Source organism: Loxodonta africana, chromosome 20 (genome assembly GCF_030014295.1).
Source record: "Loxodonta africana isolate mLoxAfr1 chromosome 20, mLoxAfr1.hap2, whole genome shotgun sequence".
Classification (NCBI taxonomy): Eukaryota; Metazoa; Chordata; class Mammalia; order Proboscidea; family Elephantidae; genus Loxodonta; species Loxodonta africana.
Genome location: NC_087361.1, coordinates 60,589,639 through 60,613,099, shown reverse-complemented (window position 1 = coordinate 60,613,099; position 23,461 = coordinate 60,589,639). Strand labels below are relative to the sequence as shown.

The 23,461-nt window shown below is 39.4% G+C and overlaps 1 protein-coding gene across 8 annotated transcripts in view; it reads left to right on the top strand.

The window, feature by feature from the left end:
* The first annotated feature begins 10,656 nt into the window (after nt 1-10,656).
* RCOR3 (REST corepressor 3) overlaps nt 10,657-23,461 on the top strand; it is a 57,596-nt gene continuing 44,791 nt past the window's right edge. For 2 of the 8 annotated variants that reach the window (XM_010590289.3, XM_064273237.1), the window contains exons 1-4: nt 10,657-11,020; nt 11,372-11,428; nt 18,500-18,577; nt 21,509-21,561. In XM_010590289.3, coding sequence (XP_010588591.2) covers nt 10,852-11,020; nt 11,372-11,428; nt 18,500-18,577; nt 21,509-21,561 — 357 coding nt within the window. In that variant the 5' untranslated portion in view covers nt 10,657-10,851. The other 6 variants (XM_010590290.3, XR_010318734.1, XM_010590288.2 and 3 more) reach the window with 6 other exon arrangements.

Sequence of the window (23,461 nt, the reverse complement as noted above, 5' to 3'; positions counted from 1 at the left end):
GTGAAGAATGAGTTTCTTCGATTAAGTAGATACATGCGACTATGTTGGCATCTCCTATCTGAAGGGGAGATGAGAGGGCAGAGGGGGTCAGAAGCTGTCCAAACGGATAGAAAAAGATAGTGGAGGAAAGGAGTGTGCTGTCTCTTTAGGCGGAGAGCAATTAGGAGTATATAGTAAGGTGTTTTTAAATTTTTGTATGAGAGTCCGACTTGATTTGTAAACTTTCACTTAAAGCACAATAAAAATTAAAAATGAAAAAAGTTTTTAAAAATTATTTCCATGATATTTTAAACTTGGAACAGACAATACATTCTCATATCTAAAAAAACCAAAAACATTATACTGAGGTCCCAGCCATTGAAAAAAGACAAGGAAAGAAGTGTGTAAGGATTGGAAAGAAACACATCGACCTATTATTTGATAGTATATATAAAAACTGAAAATGATCTATAAACTATTAATATTAATAAGTGAATTTAGCAAAGTTGCTGTATACGAAGTATGTTAAGATCAATTGTATTTCTATTGCTAACACTAAACAAGTAGAAAATGAATTTTTAAGAAAGCACTAGCATATATAAATGTATCAAAAATAAAACTCCTTGTGGATTATTTGCCTCTGGCTGCTATAACAAATTACTACAGATTTATGGCTTAAAAGAACTGAAATTTACTCTCTCACAGTTCTGGAGGCCGGAAGTCGGAAATCTTTCACTGGGTCAAACTCAGGTTGTCGGCAGGGCTGAGCTTTCTGTGGAGACTGTAGTGGAGAATCTGTTCCTTGCCTCTTTCTACTTCTGCTGGCTCTTGGCGTTCCTTGGCTTATAGCCACATCACTCCAATCTCTGCTTCACATTGCCTTCTTTATGTGTGTCTCGAATCTCCCCTAACTCTCAATAAGGACACTATTTAAGTGCTCAGCTGTTAACAGAACGGTCAGCAATTCAAACCCACTCTCGGCTCCACAGGAGAAAAGACCTGGCTATCTGCTCTGTAAAGATTACAGCCTAGGAAACCCTATGATGCAATTCTACCCTGTCTTATAGGGTCACAATGAGTCAGAATTAACTAGATGGCACCCAACAACAATTAGTATTTAGGGTCTATCCAAATAATCCACGATTATCTCAAGATTCTTGACTTAATCACATCTGTAAGACTGTTTTTCCAAATAAGGTGACATTCACAGGTTCCAGGGATTAGGGCCTGATATCTTTGGGCCAGAAACCCTTGTGGTGTAGCGGTTAAGGGCTATGGCTGCTAACAAATGTCGGCAGTTCAAATCCACCAGGCACTCCTTGGAAACCCTATGGGGCAGGTGTACTCTGTGAGTTGGAATCGATTCGATGACAACGGGTTTTTTATATTTAGGCTGCCATTCAGCCTAGGAATAAAACTTCATGAAAGATTTGTAAGGACTCATACCGAAAATTATATCTTTAGGAGAAATTAGAGAAGATCCAAATAAATGAATGGATATACTATGCGTATGGATTGGAACACACAATATTGGAAAGATCAGTTCTCCCCAAACTGATGTGTAGATCTAGCCCTGCTGGTGCAGTAGTTAAGTGATACAGCTGCTAACAAAAAGGTTGGCAGTTCAAATCCACCAGCCCCTCCTTGGAAACCCTATTGAGTAGTTCTCTGTCCTCTGGGGCTGCTATGGGTTGGAATCCACTTGACAGCAACAGATTTTTTTAGAATCCTTGTAGGATGTGTAAATTGACAAGCTAATTCTAAAATTTATATGGAAATTCAGAGGGCCAAGAATAGTCATGACAATCTGGAATAAGAACAAAGTTGGAGAATTTAACTACCAGATATTAATACTGATACAGCTACCATAATTAATTCAGTATTGTGCTGGCATGAGGATAGAAAATAGACCAGTGAAACAGAATGTGGCTCCCAAACAAATGCCTGCGTGAACACTTTATGCAAAGGCTAGTGCTGCTATAACAAATACCACAAGTGAATGGCTTTAACAAACAAATTTATTTTCTCATGGTTTAACAGGCTAGAAGTCCAAATTCAGGGTGCCGGCTCCAGGGGAAGATTTTCTTCTCTTTCGGCTCTGGGGGAAAGGTCCTTGCCTCTTCAGCTTCTGCTTCCAGGTTCTTTGGAAATCTTTATGTGTCTTAGCATCTATTTGAAACCATCTCTACTCTGTTCCCTTGTTTAATCTCCTGTATGTCTCAAGATTGACTCAAAATACACCCTATGCTAATACTGCCTCATTAACATAACAAAGACAGCCCATTCCCAAATAGGATGATAACCACACCCATTGCCATGAAGTCCATTCCGACTCATAGCGACCCTCTAGGACAAAGTAGAACTGCCCCATAGAGTTTCTTAGGAGGGGCTGGTAGATTCAAACTGCTGCTGTTTTGGTTAGCAGGTGAACTCTTAGCCACTGTGCCACCAGGGCTCCAACCATAGGCATGAGGTTAGGATTTACAACACGTATTTTGGGGGGATATAATTGTATCCATGGAAACCCTGGTGGTGTAGTGGTTAAAAGTTAGGCTGCTAACCAAAAGGTCAGTGGTTTGAATCCTCCAGGTGTTCCTTGGAAACCCTATGGGGCAGTTCTACTGTGTCCTATAGGGTCGCTTTGAGTTGGGATCCACTCGACGGGCAATAGGTTTTTTTGTTTTTTGTTTTTTTTAATTGAATCCATAATAGTGTTACTGTAGTAACGTGGAGAAAAATGGACTTTTTAATCAATGATGCTGGGTCAATTGAATATTCACGTGGGAATAAAGAAACCTTGACCCCTACTCATACCATACTTAAAAAAGGAAAATTTCAAATAGATTGGACCTAAATGTAAAAGGTAAAACAATAGAAGTGCTTCCAGAAGATACCATAGTTTATTATCTGTATGATTTTAGGTGGTCAAATATTTCTTAAATAGGACATAAAAACCATTCCTTATAAAGGAAAATATCGCGCATTCCAGATACAGAAAGTAGTATGGGAAATGCAAAGAAATTTAAATTAAATTGTTGTGTTAGGGAGCTTTCGGTAGTTTCACACTACTCGAATATGAAACGAACTCAGAATGAAGCTGGAGAGGTAGGCTAGTTCTGAAGCACATAGAGTGTTTTATAACATTCAAACCAAAAAATAAAATAAACCTGTTGCCATCGAGTCGAAAGGATTAGGCAATTAACCCTATAGATAACGGAAAGGGATCAGAGAGATCAGAGTAGGAGAGTGATTTGATCAAATTGTTATTTCAGGTGGAAGTAGAATTTGGCAAAGAAATCAGTTATGCTATTGAAGTAGTCCAGAACTGATGAGGCCTGAACTAGGACAGTGATAGCAAGAATAGAAGTAGGGACAGATATGAATACTTAGTTGGTATAATTAGCAGAATCTGGGGATTGATCGAGGGAAAACCCTGGTGGCATAGTTGTTAAGAGCTACAGCTGCTAGCCAAAAGTTTGGCGGTTCAAATCCACCAGGCACTGCTTGGAAACCCTATGGGGCGTTCTACTCTGTCCTATAGGGTCATTATGAGTCTGAATCGACTCGACAGCAATGGGTTTGGGTTTTGGGGATTGATTAAATATGGAAAGTAAAAGGGAAGGGATGAGTCTTAGCTGATGACAGGTACGTTAGTTTCCTGTGACTGTGCTAATAAAGTACCACAAACTGGGTGACTTAAAGCAGCAGAAGTTTGTTGTCTCACAGTTCTGGATGATTTAAGTCTAAGATAAAGGTGTTGGCAGGGTGATGCTCTAGCTTCTAGTGGTTCCTGGCAATCCTTAGTGTTCCTTGCTTGTAGGTTCATCACCCCAATCTTTGCCTCTATCTTCACATGGCCATCTTCCCTCTGTGTTTGTGTCTCTTCTTTTATAAAGAAATCGTTCATATTGGACTAGGGCCCGCCCTACTCCAGTATGACCTCACGTTAACTACTAACATCTTCAAAGACCCTATTTCCAAATAAAGTCACATTCACAGGCACCATGGGTTAGGACGTCAACATATTTTTTGTTATTGTTAGGTGCTGTCCAGTTGGTTCCAACTCATAGTGACCATATGTACAACAGAACAAAACACTGCCCAGTCCTGCTCCATCCTCACAATCATTGTTATGCTTGAGCCCATTGTTGCAGACACTGTGTCAGTCCATCTCATTGAGGGTCTTCTTCTTCACCGCCCCTCTACTTTGCCAAGCCAGACGTCCTTCTCCAGGGTCTGGTCCCCTCCTGATTACGTGTCCAAAGTACATGAGATGAAGTCTCACCATCTTTGCTTCTAAAGAGCATTCTGGCTATACTTCTTCCAAGACAGATTTGTTCATTCTTCTGGCAGTTCACGGTATATTCAATATTCTTTGCTAACACCATAATTCCAAGGTATCAATTCTTCTTCAGTGTTCCTTATTCATTGTCCAGCTTTCACATAAGGTAATTGAAAATACTATGGCTTAGGTCAGGTGCACCTTAGTCCTTAAAGTGATATCTTTGCTTTTTAACACTTTAGAGAGGTCTTTTGCAGCAGATTTGCCCAATGCAACACGTCCTTTGATTTCTTGGCTACTGCTTCCACGGGTGTTGATTGTGGATAAAAGTAAAATGAAATTCTTGACAACTTCAATCATTTTCCATTTATCATGATGTTGCTTATTGCTCCAGTTCTGAGGTTTTTTGTTTTCTTTATGTTGAGCTATCATCCATACTGAAGGCTGTAGTCTTTGATCTTCATCAGTAAGGGCTTCAAGTCTTTTTCACATTCAGCAAATAACGTTGTGTCATCTACATATCGCAGATGGCTAATGAGTCTTCCTGCAATCTTGATGGCCCATTCTTCTTGATATAGTCCAGCTTCTTGGATTATTTACTCAGTAAAGAGATTGAATAAGTATGGTGAAAGGATATAGCCCCAACACATACCTTTCCTGACTTTAAACCATGCAGTATGCTCTTCCTGTGTTCAAACAACCGCCTCTTGATCCATGTACAGGTTCTGCATGAACACAATTAAGTGTTCGGGAATTCCCATTCTTCTTAGTGTTATACATAATTTGTTATGATCCACAGAGTCGAATGCCTTTGCATAATCAATAAAGCACAGGAAACATCTTTCTGGTATTCTTCGCTTTCAGCCAAGATCCATCTGACATCAGCTATGATCTTTCGTTCCACATCCACTTCTTCTGAGCCTGGCTTGAATTTCTGGCAGTTTCCTGTCAATGTACTGCTGCAACCTTTTTTGAATAATTTTCGGCAAAATTTTACTTGTGTGTGGTGTTAATGTTATTGTTTGATAATTTCTGCATTCTGTTGGGTCACCTTTCTTTGGAATGGGCACAAATATAGATCTTTTCCAGTCAGTTGGCCAGGCAGCTGTCCTCCAAATTTTTGGGGAGAGACAAGTGAGCATTTCCAGCACTGCATCCACTTGTTGAAACATCTCAGTTGGTATTCCATCAATTCCTGGAGCCTTATTTTTTGCCAGTGCCTTCAGTGCAGCTTGGACTTCTTCCTTCAGTATTATTGGTTCTTTTTTTTTTTGGCTGACATGAAGAAGTTTATATTATGTGCCTAGCACTATTTTTTTTTTAATGGTGATTTAAGTGCAAGTTTACAATTCAAATCAGTTTCTCCTGCAAAAACTTTTACACACATTGTTATGTGACCCTAGTTGTTCTTCCTATTATGCGACAGCACACTCCTCCTCTCCACCTTGTATTTCCCGGGTCCATTCAACCAGCTACTGTCCCCCTCTGCTTTCTCATCTCACCTCCAGACAGGCGATGCCCATACAGTATCATGTGTCTACTTGAACTAAGAAGCACACTCCTCACCAGTATCGTTTTATGTCTTATAGTCCACTCTAAATCTTTTCTGAAGAGTTGGCTTTGAGAATGGTTTCAGTTTTGGGCTAAGAGAGAGTCCGGGGGTGATGTCCTCTGGGGTCTCTCCAGTCTCAGTGAGACCATTAAATGTGGGTCATTTTACTAGCATTTGAGATCTCCATCCCACTTTTCTCCTACTCCATCAGGGCTTCTCTGTTGTATTCCCTGTCAGGGCAGTCAATAGTGATAGCTGGGCACCATCTGGGTCCTCCGGTCTCAGGCTGATGGGGTCTCTGGTTTATGTGGCTCTTTCTGTCTCTTGGGCTCATATTTTCCTTGTGTCTTTGGTGTTCTTCATTCTCCTTTGATCCAGGTGGGTTAAGACCAACTGATGCATCTTAGATGGCTGCTTGCTAGCTTTAAAGACCCCAGAAGCCACTCACCAAAGTGGGATTCAGAACAGTTTCTTAATGCACTTTTACCCTGCTACTCTGTCCCTCAGAGTGTTTGGTTGTATTCAGGAAACTTCTTAGTTTTTGGTTTAGTCCAGTTGTGCTGAATTCCCCTGTATTGTGTTGTCCTTCCCTTCACCTAAGATAATTCTTGTCTACTATGTAGTTGGTGAATACCCCTCGCCCTCCCTCCCCACCCTTGTAATCATCAGATATGTTTTCCTTTGTGTTTAAACCTTTTCTTGAGTTCTTGTAATACTCGTCTCATATAATATTTGTCCTTTTGCTACTAATTTCACTCAGCATAATTCCTTCCAGATTCATCCATGTTATGTTTCAAGGGTTCATCGTTGTTCTTTACTGTTGTGTACTATTCCATCATGTGAATATACCATAATTTCTTTATCCATTCATCCATTGATGGGCACCTTGGTTGTTTCCATTTTTTGATATTGTAAACAATGCTGCAGTGAACATGGGTGTGCATGTATCTATTTGTGTGAGGGCTCTTATCTCTCTAGAATATATTTCAAGGAATGGGATTGCTGGATTGTATGGTAGTTCCATTTCCAGCTTTTTAAGGACACCCCAAATCGATTTCCAAAGTGGTTGTACCATTTTACGTTCCCATCAGTAGTGTATAAGTGTTCCACTTTCTCCACAACCTCTCCAATGTTTATTAGTGTTTTTTGGATTAATGCTAGCCTTCTTTTTTTTTTTTTTTCTTGGAGTGAGATGGTATCTCATTGTAGTTTTGGTTTGCATTTGTCTAATGGCTTATGATCGTGAGCATTTCCTCATGTATCTGTTAGCTACCTGAATGTCTTCTTTGGTGAAGTGCCTGTTCACACCCTTTGCCCATTTTTTAATTGGGTTATCTTTTTGTTCTTGAGGTTTTGCAGTATCCTGTAGATATTAGAGATTAGACACTCATCAGATTTGTCATAGCCAAATTTTTTTTCCCAGTCTGTAGATTGTCTTTTTACTCTACTGGTGAAGTCTTTGATGAGCATGTTTGATTTTTAGGAGCTCCCAGTTATTTAGTTTCTCCTCTGGTGCTTGTGCATTGTTATGAATGTTTTGTATACTGTTTATCCTTTAGGGCTCCTAGCATTGTCCCTATTTTTTCTTCAGTGATCTTTATCATTTTAGATTTTATATTTAGATCTTTGATCCATTTTAAGTTAGCTTTTCTGCATTGTATGAGGTATGGGTCTTGTTTCATTTTTTTTTTTGCGATAGATATTCAGTTATGCCAGCACTATTTGTTAAAGAGACTGTTTTCCTCAATTAATGGACCTTGGGCCTTTGTCAAATATCAGCTGCTCATATGTGGATGGATTTATGTCTGGATTCTCAATTCTGTTCCATTGGTCTATGTATCTGTTGTACCAGTAGCAGGCTGTTTTGACTACTGTGGCAGTAAAACAGGTTTTAAAATCAGGTAGAGTGAGGCCTCCCACTTTGTTCTTCTTTTTCAGTAATGCTTTACCTATCCAGAGCCTCTTCCCTTTCCATATTAAGTTAGTGATTTTTTTTCCATCTCATTAAAAAGATGCCATTGGAATTTGAATTAAGATTGCATTGTTTCTATAGATCTCTTTGGGTAGAATAAGACATTTTTACAATGTTGAGTCTTCCTATCCACAAGCAAGGTATGTTTTTTTCCACTTGATTTTTCAGGTCTTTGTTATAAGAGGGATCACCGGAAGGATCTGGCTATTCTGCCATCTTGGCCCCGCCTCCTCTAAAAACATTTTTAAGTACAGGAAAAAACAAACAAAATAACCAACATCCTTAATTAACAAATCAAAGCCTTTTCTTAAACCATTCTCATGATTCTGCATCATCAAACACTGTCTATTTAGTCTTCTTAAAGCTTTCTTCTTCCTTTGCCCAATATGTTCCTCCTCTAAGCCCATATATGCAGCCAGGCATTCCCAGGATTTTCTCCCTAGCTGTTTTTCTTTCTATACTCTCCTTGTTAACTACTGGGAAACCGTTTTAAGGTCCATTATTATTTTTCAAAAATAGGCCAGCTTCAGTGTTTTCCTTTTCTTCAAGGGCAAAACAGAAATCTGTTTTCCTTTTTCTCAAGTTGTCGTAACTTACCCCCTTTCCCTGAGGTTTTTCTCCCAGGAGTGGAATGAAGTCTTTCCCGCTCTGGCTTTTTTTTTTTTTTTTGTACTCAGGAAAACACGTGCTCTTTTCACTTTAAGGGTTTTACTAGAATGAAAGGGCGATAAAAATGAGTTACAAAGGTCCCCAAATCTTCACAAAGTTTTGGTCTCTGATCTGTATGTAGATATTTTTATGTAGAAAAGTGCATGGAAGATGTTGCAAAGTTGGGGTGTTAGAAAGCTGGTGGGCCAGGAGGCCTCAGACTGGCAATTATCTTGGTGAATTCACACAGTTCAGGGTCTGGCCCTTGTCTTACCTGTCGCTGTCAAGTCGATTCTGATTCACAGTAACCCTAAGGACAGAGAACTGCCCCCATAGGGTTTCTAAGGCTGTAAATCTTTATGGAAGCAGACTGCCACATTTTCCTTCTGTGGAGTAGCTGGTGGGTTCAAACCACTAACCTTTTGGTTAGCAGTCATGGGCTTTAACCACTGTGCGAGCAGGGCTCCTTGGCCTGTCTTACAGGACCAAAAATGCTGAATCAACATTTATTAGACGCTTGTGCATAAAAGTCAAAATACCAATGTATTAATTTACAATGGAAAAGATAACCACAAGAGAAATGGCTAGTCATTTCATTTGGCCAAGGCATTCTCTCCTTGTAGAAAAACTATATGGGAAATTCAAATATTCAGAACTATTATTTGCAAAGAAAAGGAACAGAATGTAAGGTTTAGTTGTATGATTCAAATATTTAATAGAATCACATTAAGCTTTGATACGGGTATGAAACTCTCCACTACCTTAACCAAGCAGGTTTTGTACTTGCCAGGAGACCTTCCCCTTTAAACCAGGACACTGCCAAATATTTACTTCCTAGGCTTTTCTTTCTAAATTCCTGATTGAGACATTCCTGCTTTTGGTAAATTCTTGCGGTGGCTAGAGAGGCTCATTTCTGGTTTGATCCAGTCTGCATTCACCTGTAATAGAATCCTTAGAGACCAATCTTTGTTTTCAAGGGTTTAGAGGACACCTTCCTGTTCACCCCAAATACTGCTCTGTATACATCTTGTTCCTAGTAGATGTTCACCGGAAGTTCTCACTTACTTTTACTTAAGAGCAAAAAAAAAAAAAAAAGAGAGAGAAAATAGCCCCCACGCCAGGCCAGAGTAAGCTCATTACTGCGGAGTCGATTCCAAGTGGTAGCGACCCTATTGCACATAGCAGACGTCCTCAAATCTGATGAACCAACAGATGCAGTTCCCTATTCCTTTTGCCTAATGCAACTCAGAAAAGCATTACAGAGCAACTTCCAGGTTGGAAACTGCCAGAAGGCAGCTCTTGCCTCGCCTCTACTTGAGGACTCTGCCCCCTCTACCGCCCTCTCCCACCCGGGATCACAGGTCAGCCTGGACTGGGGGCGCCCCGTCCTAATTTTATCTTTCCACTTGACAGCGCTGACTGTATTAGAATAGAAAACCGAAAACAAAAACTGTGAGAAAAATAAGACAGGAGAAAGTTGTGTTTTTTTTTTTTTTTTTTAAGACACCTTTCAGCAAAACACAGCTGCATTGCTCATAACCAGAAAATTCTCTCACCACCTCTCGCCTCTCTAGGGAATTAGGCCCCAGTTCACAGGGCCAGAGACTAAAAATCGTAATGACCAGATGATTATGACAGTCGGCATCTCTCGCCGGCTGATCCTCGGAATCTGAAAGCCGCCCTGCTGGACTTCCCACTCCACGGCAAGCAAGCGAGGGAGCAGCTCTACGTGGCCGGAGGAGCCCCGGGAACCGTGCAGTCGGCCATGCGCAGTATCTGAAAAGGGCAGCGTTCCAGCCAAGCCACCTCCGCGGCCGCGACCATCAGCCCTGTCCGCAAAACGGGGGCCACTCCCCCGACTCGGGCGCTCGGGTCGCTGCGGCTCTTTCTCAGTCTGACCACGTTTCTTCCGCCCTGAGAGGGCAAAGAGTCCGGCTCTCTCGCAGTAGTCTCCGGCCCGCGCCCCAGAGCGCCCCCTAGGAAGGAAGCCAGAGAGGCTGCCGCGCCTCAGCCGCGATTTTGTCGGTGCTCGGTCGGGGTTGCCTGGCCCGTCAGCGAGCGGGGCTTCCCCGCCCCTCCCCCTTCGCACCCCCTCTCCGGCGGCCGGAACCTCCCTGCGGGGCGGAGTGATACCGGCGGCGGCGTAGAGCGCAGCGCGGCCGAGAGGGGCGCCGGGGACAGCGCGGGGCGGGCGGCGGGCGGAGGAGGAGGGGAGAGGGGCGGGGCCGGGGCGGGTTGTTGTGAGGCGACTGCGCTACTGCTGGACCCGGGCGGTTATGGCGGCTCCATATTAACACCCTCCTCCTCCTCCTCCGCCTTCTCCTCCTCCTCCTTCCCTCCCGCCCGCACTCGTAAGCCATCTCCCCCTTCACCCTGACACCTACCTCTCCCTCACCTTTCCCCCTCCCCTTTTCTACCATGCCCGGCATGATGGAGAAAGGGCCCGAGTTATTGGGGAAGAACCGATCGGCCAACGGCAGCGCCAAGAGCCCGGCGGGCGGCGGTGGCAGCGGTGCCTCGTCCACCAACGGCGGGCTGCACTACTCGGAGCCCGAGAGCGGCTGCAGCAGCGACGACGAGCACGGTGGTAGCTTCGAACTCCTCCCCGCCGGCCCGCCGGCCCCCCTCCCTCCACCCCTCCCCCAACCCCCTCCCCTCGCCGCGCTCCCGCCCTCCCTCCCCTCGGAGCCCGGGCGCTGCGGTAGCCTCGAACTCCCGGTGCAGTGCAGCGACACCCCCCGCGACCCCCATCCCTCCGCCCTCGCCCAATCCTCCGCCCCCCCCGCTCCCCGCCCCCATCCGCTGCCATCTCCCGGAGTGCCCAGAGTTAATATCTTCCCATCCACCCTCTGCTGCTGCTGCTTTCCTAGCCCCGCAATTTTGTTATTTCATTAAGTGTCTTTTCTTTTTTCTTTTTCTTTTTGGCATTGCTTTGCAGATGTTGGAATGAGAGTCGGAGCCGAATACCAAGCTCGGATCCCAGAATTTGATCCAGGTAGATGTATTTGCTCAAACAAAATCCTGTGTCCCCTTTCCTGGGATTGCTTTTGGGAGGAAGGGGTAGAGTGCGGGCGGACGGGCGGGCGGGCGGGATAGGGGTCTGGGTGTGGGGTCGGGGGTGGATGCTAGGCTGGGATGGGGAGGCATCTCTGGCAGGAGACTGTCAGGCTTGGCCGGGCTGTGACACAGGGCGTGTGAGCAGATGTGTGCATTGCAAGGTTAACATGGTTGCCTTTGGAGGCCACTTGCCCGCTGGTGGCAACGCCTTCCTACCGCCTGAGCCTGGAAAGAGGTCGGGGTGAGCGGAGGAAGACAGCTCTTGGCTGATTCGGGGGTCTGAGGTTGGGGGAGGAGCAGCTGGGAGGAGGGTGTGAGGGATGTGTGTGGAAGGACCAAGCGAATGTCAATTGCCACATTGCCGGCCGCTGGGAGCCGAGGGTCGCGCTCTGCAAGGGCGGCGGGTGCCCGGGCTGCTGTCACCGACCCGCGCACAGACAGGATTTTCTTTCTTTTTTCGCTAGACAGTGTAGCTTGGGTCGCGGCATCTTTGGGAGCCGCGGAGAGAAAGGGGTGGGGGAAGGGGTTAGGGAAACGCTAGAGGCACACCTCGTTGGTGAGCCAGCCCTAGGAAATCAGACCGCAGGACAGTGGCTGCGGCTGCCAAGGAGACATTTTCTCCCCGAGCAGTCAGGTTCCAGCGTCCTCTGCCAACCCAGCTTGCGGGCTTCTCCGTCTACTTTTCTCCAAACAGGCTCCCTGGCGGTCACGGGATTTCTGCCTGGACGGGGATTGGGCAAGAGTTCCGCATATGGAGGCGCCCTTGCTGGAGCCTCTCCGAGTGGTGCGCGCTTCCTTCTCCCAAACCCAGCCCAGACACTCTTCACCTTAAGGCTGTGGGTAGATTTTGAAAAGGACTTTTTTTTTTTTTTAATTAAAACAGTTGGTTAATTTCTGCCCAGTACCCGCTTGTAATAACGTCTGTGTTGGACTTTTGAATTCTATATTATACCTAAAAGAACTTGCTTGCATTTTAAGAGAAACAGTATGTTTGGTTATAGGGTATAGATGGGTATTTTTGCTTCTCCTCTCCACATTAGAAAAATGCAAAATTATATTTCCCAACCATTTAAAGAGTTTAGGTAGCAGAGTGGCTGGGGGCCTTACGGCTTCTCCGGTCCCAAAGGAGAATGATAAAATAGTGTGTTAAAAGGATTATCAGGGCAGTCTATTTTCCAGCAGGTAAAATCAGTGGTACAAGAATGCTCACTAGATTTAGGTTGTCTTCTAAACGACATGAATGTTAATGCATTTTATTAAAAGCCTGTCAGCTTGTGGGATTCAAATAATTTTAAGTGTTTTGTGAAACTAATTTTTTTTATTGATGTAGCTAGCAGGTGAATGACACTTTATCACATTACCTTGCTGCCTCAGGTTTTAGCTTGACATTTGGAAAGAGCATGCTTTGAATTTAAGATAGATTGAATTGAATTCTCAACTCCTTTTGTGCTTTGAGTGAGCAACTCACTGGCCTTCCCTGAGCCTCAGTTTTCCTAGCCATAAAATGAAAATAAAAACTGGTTCATAGAATTCTTGCCAGGGTTAAACAAGAATAACACACTGGACACATGCAGTTATTTAATAAAGATTAAATTTCATAATTGTAAGGAATGATTCTGGGTACATTTACACCTGTCTGGTTTGGGACTTTCATTTGATGTTCTGCACTTTTCTCTTTGCCCTGTTAGGAGGGTTTATAAGTCAATATTTTTTTTATTAAGCAACTATACAAAAATTTGTGTTCTTTCTGAATGAGTTTATTAGGGTGTATTTTATTTCAGAGCCATACTCCATGAGGGAATAAATTTGTATATGCCAAGTCCGGATCACTGTAAAGCATTTTTTGTTTCATGGTAGACTAAGCATTGGAACAGATTTCAAAATCTGAAGAATAATTTATAAGAGGTGTAAAGCACTGTTTATGTAGTTTTCACGTGGTCAGTATTTGGGTTATCCAACTTGATCATAATATTGTGCTTGTTTTAAACCTAAATGGAGTATTTGTGGAAAATTTATGGAAATATTATTTTTTAAATAGTCATTTGCAATTTATTTAGAAGCTGTCATTGGTATTCTTTATTAGAGTAAGAGTAAATGTCACATTCTTTAAATTCAACTATTCATTTTCTCCTTAGTAATCTCCTTGAGGAAAATACTGAGTCCAGAGACGTAAATAAAACCAGTTGCTATTTAAACTTAGGTGGCTTGTATATGATTGCTATAGGCCAGCCTTGTCAGGCCAAGGTAGATGATCAATGATTGGACACTTTTATGAGGGAACATTGTGCTCTGTGCAGTTAAGTTAGTACTGCTGGTGTATTTTATTGTGTCGTGTTATTGTATGAAGTCATTATTTCATATCAATTCAATATCATTAGGTGAGAATTTAAACATTTCTTGGTGAGAATTTAAACATTTCTTTGGAAAAAGTAAAATTAGAAAAAAAGATATATATTGGGCTTCTGTCTCATCTATTACCTTTAGTCTCCTAAAGCGCTCTGTAGAGAGTGTTCGCTCATAGCCCTCCAAATCACTGGAAGAAAAGCTCCTTCAAAATATTTTGCTTGCATATCTGTAAAAGAATTTTGAAAAATTCATCTCACAAATTTTTTAAGTTGACGTTTATTTTACACTGAGTTTAAATTGTTGAAGGATATAGTCTCCAGCGTATTGAAAATATTAACATTTTGAAATAAAGTTGTTATATCCTTATTTTAAATGCATCCAATTAAAACACAAATACTATAGTGATTTCATGGTATCTGTTTTATAAAATAATTGGAAAGGCTTCTAACAGTCTGAAAGTTTACATTGTTCCAGTTTGTCTTTGATACTTCCATACTGTTTCCTCACAGAATGCTATCTTCTGTAATATATTTTTTGTACTTGAAAATGCTTTATCATTTATTCCCTACCATCATAATATGTATTCTTGTGAGCATAAAGTTCTAAGTGTTAAATCTCTTCTGGCTTAAGTTATTGCAATTATTAATACATAATTGATTGAACTTGTAATGATCATGGTACCTTGACTAAAGAAGGGCTTTGCTGACACTGTTTGACGCCCTGGAGGTTTTTAAATTTTGGACAGTGCATTCTTGGAAGATTTGGGACAGGTGAGAGATTTGCGTTTCTCTCTTAACAATGAGAGAAGGGCATTTGTGAAGAGAAAGGTGGAAAAGTAGAACCAATATATAGCCTAGAATACAGGTGAGTTCTCAGGCAGATCAGTCTTAGGAAGGAGGACAGATCTGAAAATTGCTGCCCTTGAAACATATTGATACTCATGTGCCCCTTGGAAAGTCTTTGTGTGCCCCAGTTTGGAGTTGGTGATACTAAGTATATCATTCAGAGCCTGGGGTATAAATAGTAGAATTAAAAAAAATATATTTAGAGCTTCTTAATCTCAGAACTTAAGTGTTTTATGTAGTATATTCCATGATCTCTATCAAAGTCTTTATTTTGAATCTCTTAAAGGGATCATAAAAAGTAATAAAATATTTTTATTTTTATACTTATTGAAATTTGCCATTGATAGAGAAACCATAGTGTATCAAATTTTTTGTTTCTTGGTTGTTGGTTTTTCCCAGTAGTCTTATAAATATGCTTTACCACCTCCAGTTAAGGAGATCTAAAGATTTTAAAGGAGTTAAACTTTTAAAGGTTTTATATAATACTTTTTAAAACCATTCAACACTTTTATTTTCAGAACTGACATGCCACTATAGTCTTTTAAAATTGTCGTAGTTTGATGTCTTGGTTTGTTTTTAATCCATTTGGAAGATAGTATACTTTTAAGGCTTAATTATATTGTTAGTGAGTCAAGTTTGAGTCTCAGCATTATTTCCGAATGTCAGACAGTTTCAAGGCATAATCTTAAATATTATAACAGGTAAAAATAAACATTGGTTTATGTCCTTTAAATATTTTATTAGTTCTTTCAACTCTTACGAGGGAAAAGGTAAAACTTCGTTGGATGCAAAGCACCCTAAGGGAGTAGATAAACTGTTTTTAATAATACAACTTTCTTCATTTATGTCAGAGTTGTCAGAAAAACAAGATCATATCAGCTCTTCAATTGTACTTTCAAGGGTTAGTGAGATTGGGCATCAGCCATTTGAGTTATAGCTACATTAGATTTATTATTATATATTTTTTAGTTGATTGATAGGTGAGAAGAAGCCTTTCCAGAGTAAAGAAAGAAGGGAACTTAAGAAAGAACTATCTTTAATAAGCCTCTGATAGTAATAGTTATGTTTTATATAATGCTTATCATATACCAGGTACTTTACATATAAACTCATTCAGTTCTTTGAGCAGTTCTGTGAAGATGAGAAAAAAGAGATAAATAGGTTGACTGGATTTACCCAAGGTGAAACAGCTGGTGAGTGGCAGAGCTGAAATTCTACGGTCCGCACTCTTAATCATTACACTAAAACATCTCTCATTTCCTGTGAACATCTGTCATCTTTTGGGTCTGGTTGGCACATGTATGATGGATAATGGTGGCGTCCAATTCAGGGTTTTAAAAAAACCAAACCCATTGCCATTGGTTGATTCCAACTCATAGCAACCCTATAGGACAGAGTGGAACTGCCCCATAGAGTTTCCAAGGAGCACCTGGTAGATTCAGACTGCTGACCATTATGCCACCATGGTTTCCGTTAGGGAAAGGATGTTTGTAAAATGCATAATTAGGGATCTCTGCAAGCAGATAGTATTCTCCTCCCCACCCCCCACACCAATTCCCCAATATTGGCAGAGCAGTTAGTCCCTATAGCTTATATGCCAGTTTCTGTCAGATCAGGCCCTTAATTACCATGCTAACAATTTTGGGGCAAACTTAACTGTTGCTCTTCATGGGGGAAAATCTGTTTCACCTTGGGCAAATCTGCTCAACCTGTCTGTACCTATTTTTCCTCATCTTCACAGGGCTGCTCAAATAATTAAATGAATTGGCATACTTTATACCTAAAAACAAATATTTAATGTAGACAGTAATTCAGACTCTCTAATACAAGAATGAGATGCAAGGGACTATGTTCACGTATTAAGGGTGGTACGCTATTAAGACTTGAGGCTCAATAAAAACCTATCTTTGTTACAGTCCATGTTCTAGTAAGTAGGATTTAAGGGATCATATTGTAGCAATCCATTGTGTAAAATGTTAAAGGACTTCAGTTTATGATATTCACAGAAAAAAAGTGATTTAATTGGTTAAAGGCCTCTAACTAACTTAGGTTTTATCTGTTTTATTTCCACTGAGCAGTTTGACTCTTGCTTTAGGATTTTTGGTTGCATGGTTAAAAATTATACATCTTAATATTGACATTTTTAAAAAACATTTCAAAATTTATTTTCATTAAATATAGTTAGATAACTAACTTCTGACTTGCATTTTCTTGAATTCTAAGCTCTGTTTTTGTTCTTTTGTTAAAGATAGTTGTGGAAAAATACAATAGGTTTTCAATTTTGTTAGAATTTTGTGATTATCATTTTTGTAATGTTCTGTGTCTCTCTTGATTTCTTTTTCTCCATCCTTATTTTTTCCAGGTAGTAAAACACATATAATTTTTAAACAATTTTAACTTCATATTTCACTAGTGGTGTATCAATCTGTAACTAGCATTTGTTGATTGAATTTACTGTGTGATGTATGATGATTAAAAAAAAAAGTTATGGAATGATACTAAATTATTGTTGATAGATAACTTTTCTAGATGGAAGTTACACAGGTAGTTTTTCCCTTGCTCCTATAGCCGAATGTTTTGTAGTCCAAATATCTAATAACTTTAAAAATGATTACAGTTTAACCTCAGAATTCTATGTATTATTATTTTATATGAATGATTTTGGAATTCTGCCATTGTTAGTGGTAGCTATCAACACCTCAAAAAAGTAACTTACGACATATTCATAGGTAAAAACCTAAACCGGTTACCGTCATGGTGATTCTGACTTACGGTGACCTCATGTGTGTCAGTGTAGAACTATGCTCTGTAGGCTTTTCACTGGCTGATTTTTGGGAAGTAGATCACCAGGCCTTTCTTCAAGGTGCCGCTGGTAGACTCAAACCTATAACCTTTCAGTTAATAGCCAAGCTGACCATTTGCCCCATGCAGGCTTGTGTTCATAGGCAGGTCTTAAAACATATGTCAGCAATGCTTTGTTTGTTGATAGTTTTAATTGACTGTAATTAAAAATTAGAAAGAAGCCAGAAAAAGACCATTGAGAAATTAAAATAAAAGGCAGATACATGTTCTTAGCCCAGGTGTCAGACTTTCATTCATTCAATTTATTCTTAATTTAATGCAGTTTTAATAGGGCTTTATTTTTCTGACTTTATATAGATAACAACAAATTAGAAATAAATTAGAAATGGATAGTATTCCCCTAGATTAGAAGTAGGCTCTTAGATTGCATTAAGAAGAAATAGCATTATTAATTTTTATGTGTCTTTGACTTTGCTTTCTTTTTACAGCAAGCATGTAATACTTTTACAAATATAAAATGTAATAAGTGAAATTGTTTGGAAAGGAATAGCTGGCAAGCTTATCAAGGAATAGGATTAAACACAAATTATAAAAAAGCAGACACAAGTATAAATCTTGGCCTATTTAGATATGGGGCAAAACAACACTTGAGCCATTTCCTCTAGGTTAAAAAGTCAGTTTTTAATGATGACCTGTAAGGAATGTATAGAAGTTAAATCAGATTATTCTCTGTAAAGCAAGGATATATAATTAAAAAAACCCATTGCCCTTAAGAAATTAAAGTGTTAAGCACAAGACTTGTCTTTATTTTTTAAGCTTCAGCATTTGCAAAATCCCTTCCACAAACAAGATATTTAGTATATTTAATGTCAATATTTTCTTTCTGTTTTTCCCTATACTTTGTTTCTTCCTTTGCAGGTACTGTTCTAAAATAGAAATAATTGTTTACATTGTTTACAGTTATTTTGATTGTAAGTGAAACCCATCATATTCAAAGTAATTAATTTTTTCCCCAGGTGCTACAAAGTACACAGATAAAGACAATGGAGGGATGCTTGTATGGTCTCCGTATCACAGCATCCCAGATGCCAAATGTAAGTTTTCTGAAATGAATGTTATGTGAACAAAAACCCTATCAACCGATTAAAAATTCAACTTATATTTGTTTTGGGACCTCTTAGGTTCTCATAAGAGTTTTGTCTTTATTGTTTTGTCTTTTTTTGTTGATGGAGGTTGTTATATTAGAGTGTATTTCCTTTTGAAAGATAGTGGGTTGATCGTTCCAATTTGTGTCAGGCTCATGCAGAATGAACAGACCTAGGACCTGGCGGCATTGCTGCTTAAATCCTCAAGCAGGGGAGGGAATTACTATGTAGACATCTGTACAGGCTTTTTCTCAGTAAATGGAGCTGTAAAGAACTGCTTTCAGACTTCAAAGAGTCCACTATCATTACTATTTGGAAGAGGAAAGGGGAAAGAACTGACTTCAGCCGCCATCAGGTCATCTTTGTGCTCTCCATTTCTGGACGGAGACCTTCCGGATCATTGACCATGCACTCCTTGAATCATGGTGTGGCTTTAGACTTCAGTGTGATGTAGCGGACCTGATCCTTTGCGGCACATCAGATATAGGAAACATGCAGGTAACAACACTCAGATCCCCACCCCTCCATTTAGTTATCATTTATAAAACAACGCATACAGCTATCCTGGCAGCTGTAACTTAAGCTTGTTTTTTCCTAAATATTTACTGACATCTTAAAGATGTCCCATGATGGTTATTTAGTCCCCTGAAAATTAATGATGTTCCTATATCATGTGCTGGGGCACTGCTGGTGCAGTGGTTAAGAGCTACGACTGCTAACCAAAAGGCCTGCAGTTCGAATCCACCAGCTCCTCCTTGGAAACCCTATCGGCCAGTTCTACTCTGTCTAGGGTCGCTATGGGTTGGAATCGACTCGACGGCAGTGGGTTATTGGATCATATCGTGTGCTTAGTAAGTCTAATCATACTTATTGGTGCAATAAGAGAGCTAAAAATTGGCAACTGAGTATGCTTCTGCATACCTGGTAATTCTTCCTCTTTAAGAAATTTAGAACGCCAGCAAAAGACCTAGGAATCTAGGAATTGTATGTTCTTGAGGCATTCTTGTAGCACTCATGCTCGGTGGGTAAGAGTTTGACTGCTAACCAAATGGCAGTTCAAATCCACCAGCCTCTCCTTGGAAACTCTATGGGGCAGTTCTATTCTGTCCTATAGGGTCATTATGAGTCGGAATCTACCTAAGAGCAACGGGATTGGTTTTGGTTTGAGGCATTCGTAACAGACAACGTGAAATTATTCAGTTAGTCTGGAACTGTGTACTGTGACACCTGAGACTGTCAAGATTCTCTGGTTCAGTCCTCATTACGTCAGGCTTTCATTTACAAACTGCATCAGCGCATCATTGAATTTTGCTGTTTTAGCATTTTGTTTTTTGCAATGATGCATTTCTTACCAAAGTGGAAAACAAATTCAGAGACTCAACGTGTGCTGGTAGCATAGGGTTCACTTGGAATTCAACTGAAGATCCAGAGCAGTGGCCCTGGCTATACATTGGAATCACTTGAGGGGCTTAAAAAAAAATACTAGTGTCTGGTCTCTATCCCAAACGAATAAATCAGAATCATTAGGGGTGGGGACTGAACAGCTTATTTTTTTACGAGTTCCCTCAGTGATTTTAATGCATAGTGAGGGTTGCGAACTGTATGCAGGTCTGTTCATGTTGTTTAGCCTTCTATAGGACCTTAAGACGTTTTCGTTAAAGTTAACAGCACATATAAAACAGTGATATGTTTTATGTGCTATGGGTTCTAAAGAAAGTGTAACACTGGGATTTTCTGCACCAAAAGCTTACAATCTTGGGCAGATGGAACATCGATAATAAGAAGTTGTTATTGTAGTAGCATTATTGTTATAATAACATATTCATGTGTTAAACTGTACTGACAGAGTAATAACAAATACTTATTAAGTACTTATGATGTGCCAGGTGCAGTTCTAAGCACTTTATGTATACTAACTCATTTAATTCTAGGAGGAAGGTACTATTTTTATGACCATTTTAGAATGAGGACACGAAGGTAAAAAAGATCAAGAACTTGCTCAAAGTCAAAAATCAAACCCAGGCACACTAGCTATTTCAGGATTAGAATGTTTAACCGCTGCTTCTCAAAAAATATACTTAAGGAATAGTTGTATATAAAAATTTACTATGTGTGTATACACACACACATATTTACTATTAAGGATCAAGAAAGAGTGACTGTGTGGACTTCACACAAAATTGACTCCTGTTGAACGTGAAACTACAGACTTCTGAGTAGTGAGGCCTTAAAGTAGCATATCATCATTATAGTACTGCTTATTATTATTTTTTTTAATCTAAGTATTCTGTTGACTACATGTGGACAGTGAATGAAAATTGAGTTCTCAAATACCTTTTGTATAGCAGGCAGGAAAAGGTGAAGAAAATTTTAGGGATACTGAAGCGCGATGTGTCATTATTACTATGTATAGCTGGCAAAACTACAGATAAACCGTCTTTTATGCAGTAACCAGAAATGAGATGGTAAAGGCTTGGCCAATTCTAAGTTGTGAGAGAGAGTCTTAAATAGTCAAGTCTCTTCAAATAAAGACTAGAACAGAAAATCAAGAAATTATCTTAATAGCTTATATTGTCATTAGGTTCTGTCGGCTACCCACACATTGGTCTTTTTCTGCATGTGAAATGATGATGATAATGTCATCGAACAAGTATATGATACATGGTCAGAGAGATAAGTGATACTAAATAAAGTTTTAATTCAGTTAGCTTTTGATCGTGTTTATATAAATAAAAGCCTCTTACTGTAATATTTCATGGAAGATGGCTTTAGCTGTTTTTTCATTCTTGGACTGTATTTTATTTGTTGTATTAGAAAACGTAGACCTGGACAAATGGTGTAAATGAAAATAATTAATTATATAACACTGTTTTGTTACAGTGGATGAGTATATTGCAATTGCTAAGGAAAAACATGGCTACAATGTGGAGCAGGTATGTGGAAAATATTTTAGTATTAAGGCTCACCTCAGTATTTACCAAATCCAAACAATATCTGATGATAAGTTTCTATCCTAAAAACGTACATACATTCAACCAACTTTGTAAACACCAAAAAGGTTCTAGAAAAGTCTGACCTTTTCTGTATTAAGGATTTTGCTTTTATAAACATTATTCATCACAAAGGCTTGAGCACTTTTCTTTCAGTACCTTTGTTTCTTACTCTATTTTGAGTTCTGAAAGTATCTGAAAGCGTTCAGGATTACTCTGGCAAATGCTTCCCAAGATGAGAAATAAGTTTTGGCGTATTTTGGGAAAAATATATATGAATAGAATTTTAAAACAAGCCTTCTATTTAAAAAAAAATACAGAATACAGGTAATTTTTTTTGAACTTTTCGATCCAAAAGAGCAAAAGTTTAGCTTTCATTTAAAGAAATATTTAAGACTTTTTAAATTTGAATTAAATATAAGGGTTTTGTTGTTGTTGTTGTTGTTAAATGACCTTAAAAGGCCACGTATATGGTTTGTTACCTGTAGTTATGAGGGAGGAAAGAACATGGAAAAGAAATAATTACAGATTCTTAAATCTTATTTCAATTAAGTATATCAACTTTTGACAGAATTAATAATAAAGTAGGCAGATTTGTTTTTCAAGAAGTAGGAAAGATATCTGTAATCTGGATTATCAAGATGTAATTTTGTACTTGGTAACATGGTAAAGTAACATCATTTCTGTGAAACTGAGACATTTTCTTTTAAATGAAGCCAACATTTTCTGTGGATTTTGAAGCCTTTAATTGTGTATTTTGTTTTTAAGCCTTGACTTCTTAAGACTTGTTTGAGAACATTAATCCTTTAAAATGCCGATATGTTTATTTCCATATTCATTTTAAAGGACTATTACTTAAATTTTTTTTTTTTATTACTTGAGTACAAAAATTAACTTCCAAAATCATTATTTAAGAAGTTCCTGTATTTCTTTTTAAAAAATTAGTTTGTCTTCTAAATAGTACTTAATACCTTACCATAAAGATAAAAGCCTGCTATTTATAATAGGGGGCCCTGGTGGCATAGTGGTTAAGAGCTCGGTTGCTAACCAAAAGGTTGACAGTTCGAATCCACCGGCAGCTCCTTGGAAACCCTATGAGGCAGCTCTGTTCTGTCCCATAGGGTCACTGTGAGTTGGAATCGACTCAACGGCAACGGGTTTTTTGGTTTATTTATAATAGAGAGGAACGTTATGGAATTATCGGAAGTTGTCTGTTTCAGGGTTTCTAATGACTTGACAAGTCATTGAAGTTAGTGATCTGACTTGTAATAATTCTGTGTATACATTATGATAATAAAGAACTTTAAAAAATGTGTGTTAAAATATTAAGTTGTTAAAGTTGCACTTGAGGTACTCTTAACTTCTAGTGTTTAACCTATGATACAGTTGTAAAAAGTTAAAATTTAAATATTTCTCTACTAAATTCCCTCTTTACTGAGCACTTTTTGGTTTTTTTGCTTTAATTGATAATTTCAGGCTTTACTCAAATATTGATTTATTGATATTTTCCTTTTAGCCTATTTTTCTTTATGCTTTGACAAATGGATAAATACGGGTGAAAGTCTTACTACGAACCTACAAACCTGCTTAGTAATTATAGTCACTCTCCTCAGTTCACTGTTTTTCCTAGATCCTGGAGCAGATATGGTATGTAAGAACACTCACTGTTCTGAGGCCTTGATTTAAAAGAAATAACTAAATGAGCTCTACTACCTGGGCACCCTTGATTAAAAGCCCCAAACTGTGAGTGTATTTTCAGTTGAACTTGCAGGCGTAAAATTTTAATCTAATTTGTGTTGAATTTTCTTAAGTGTGGTGGAATATAAGTCCATTAAAACCAAAG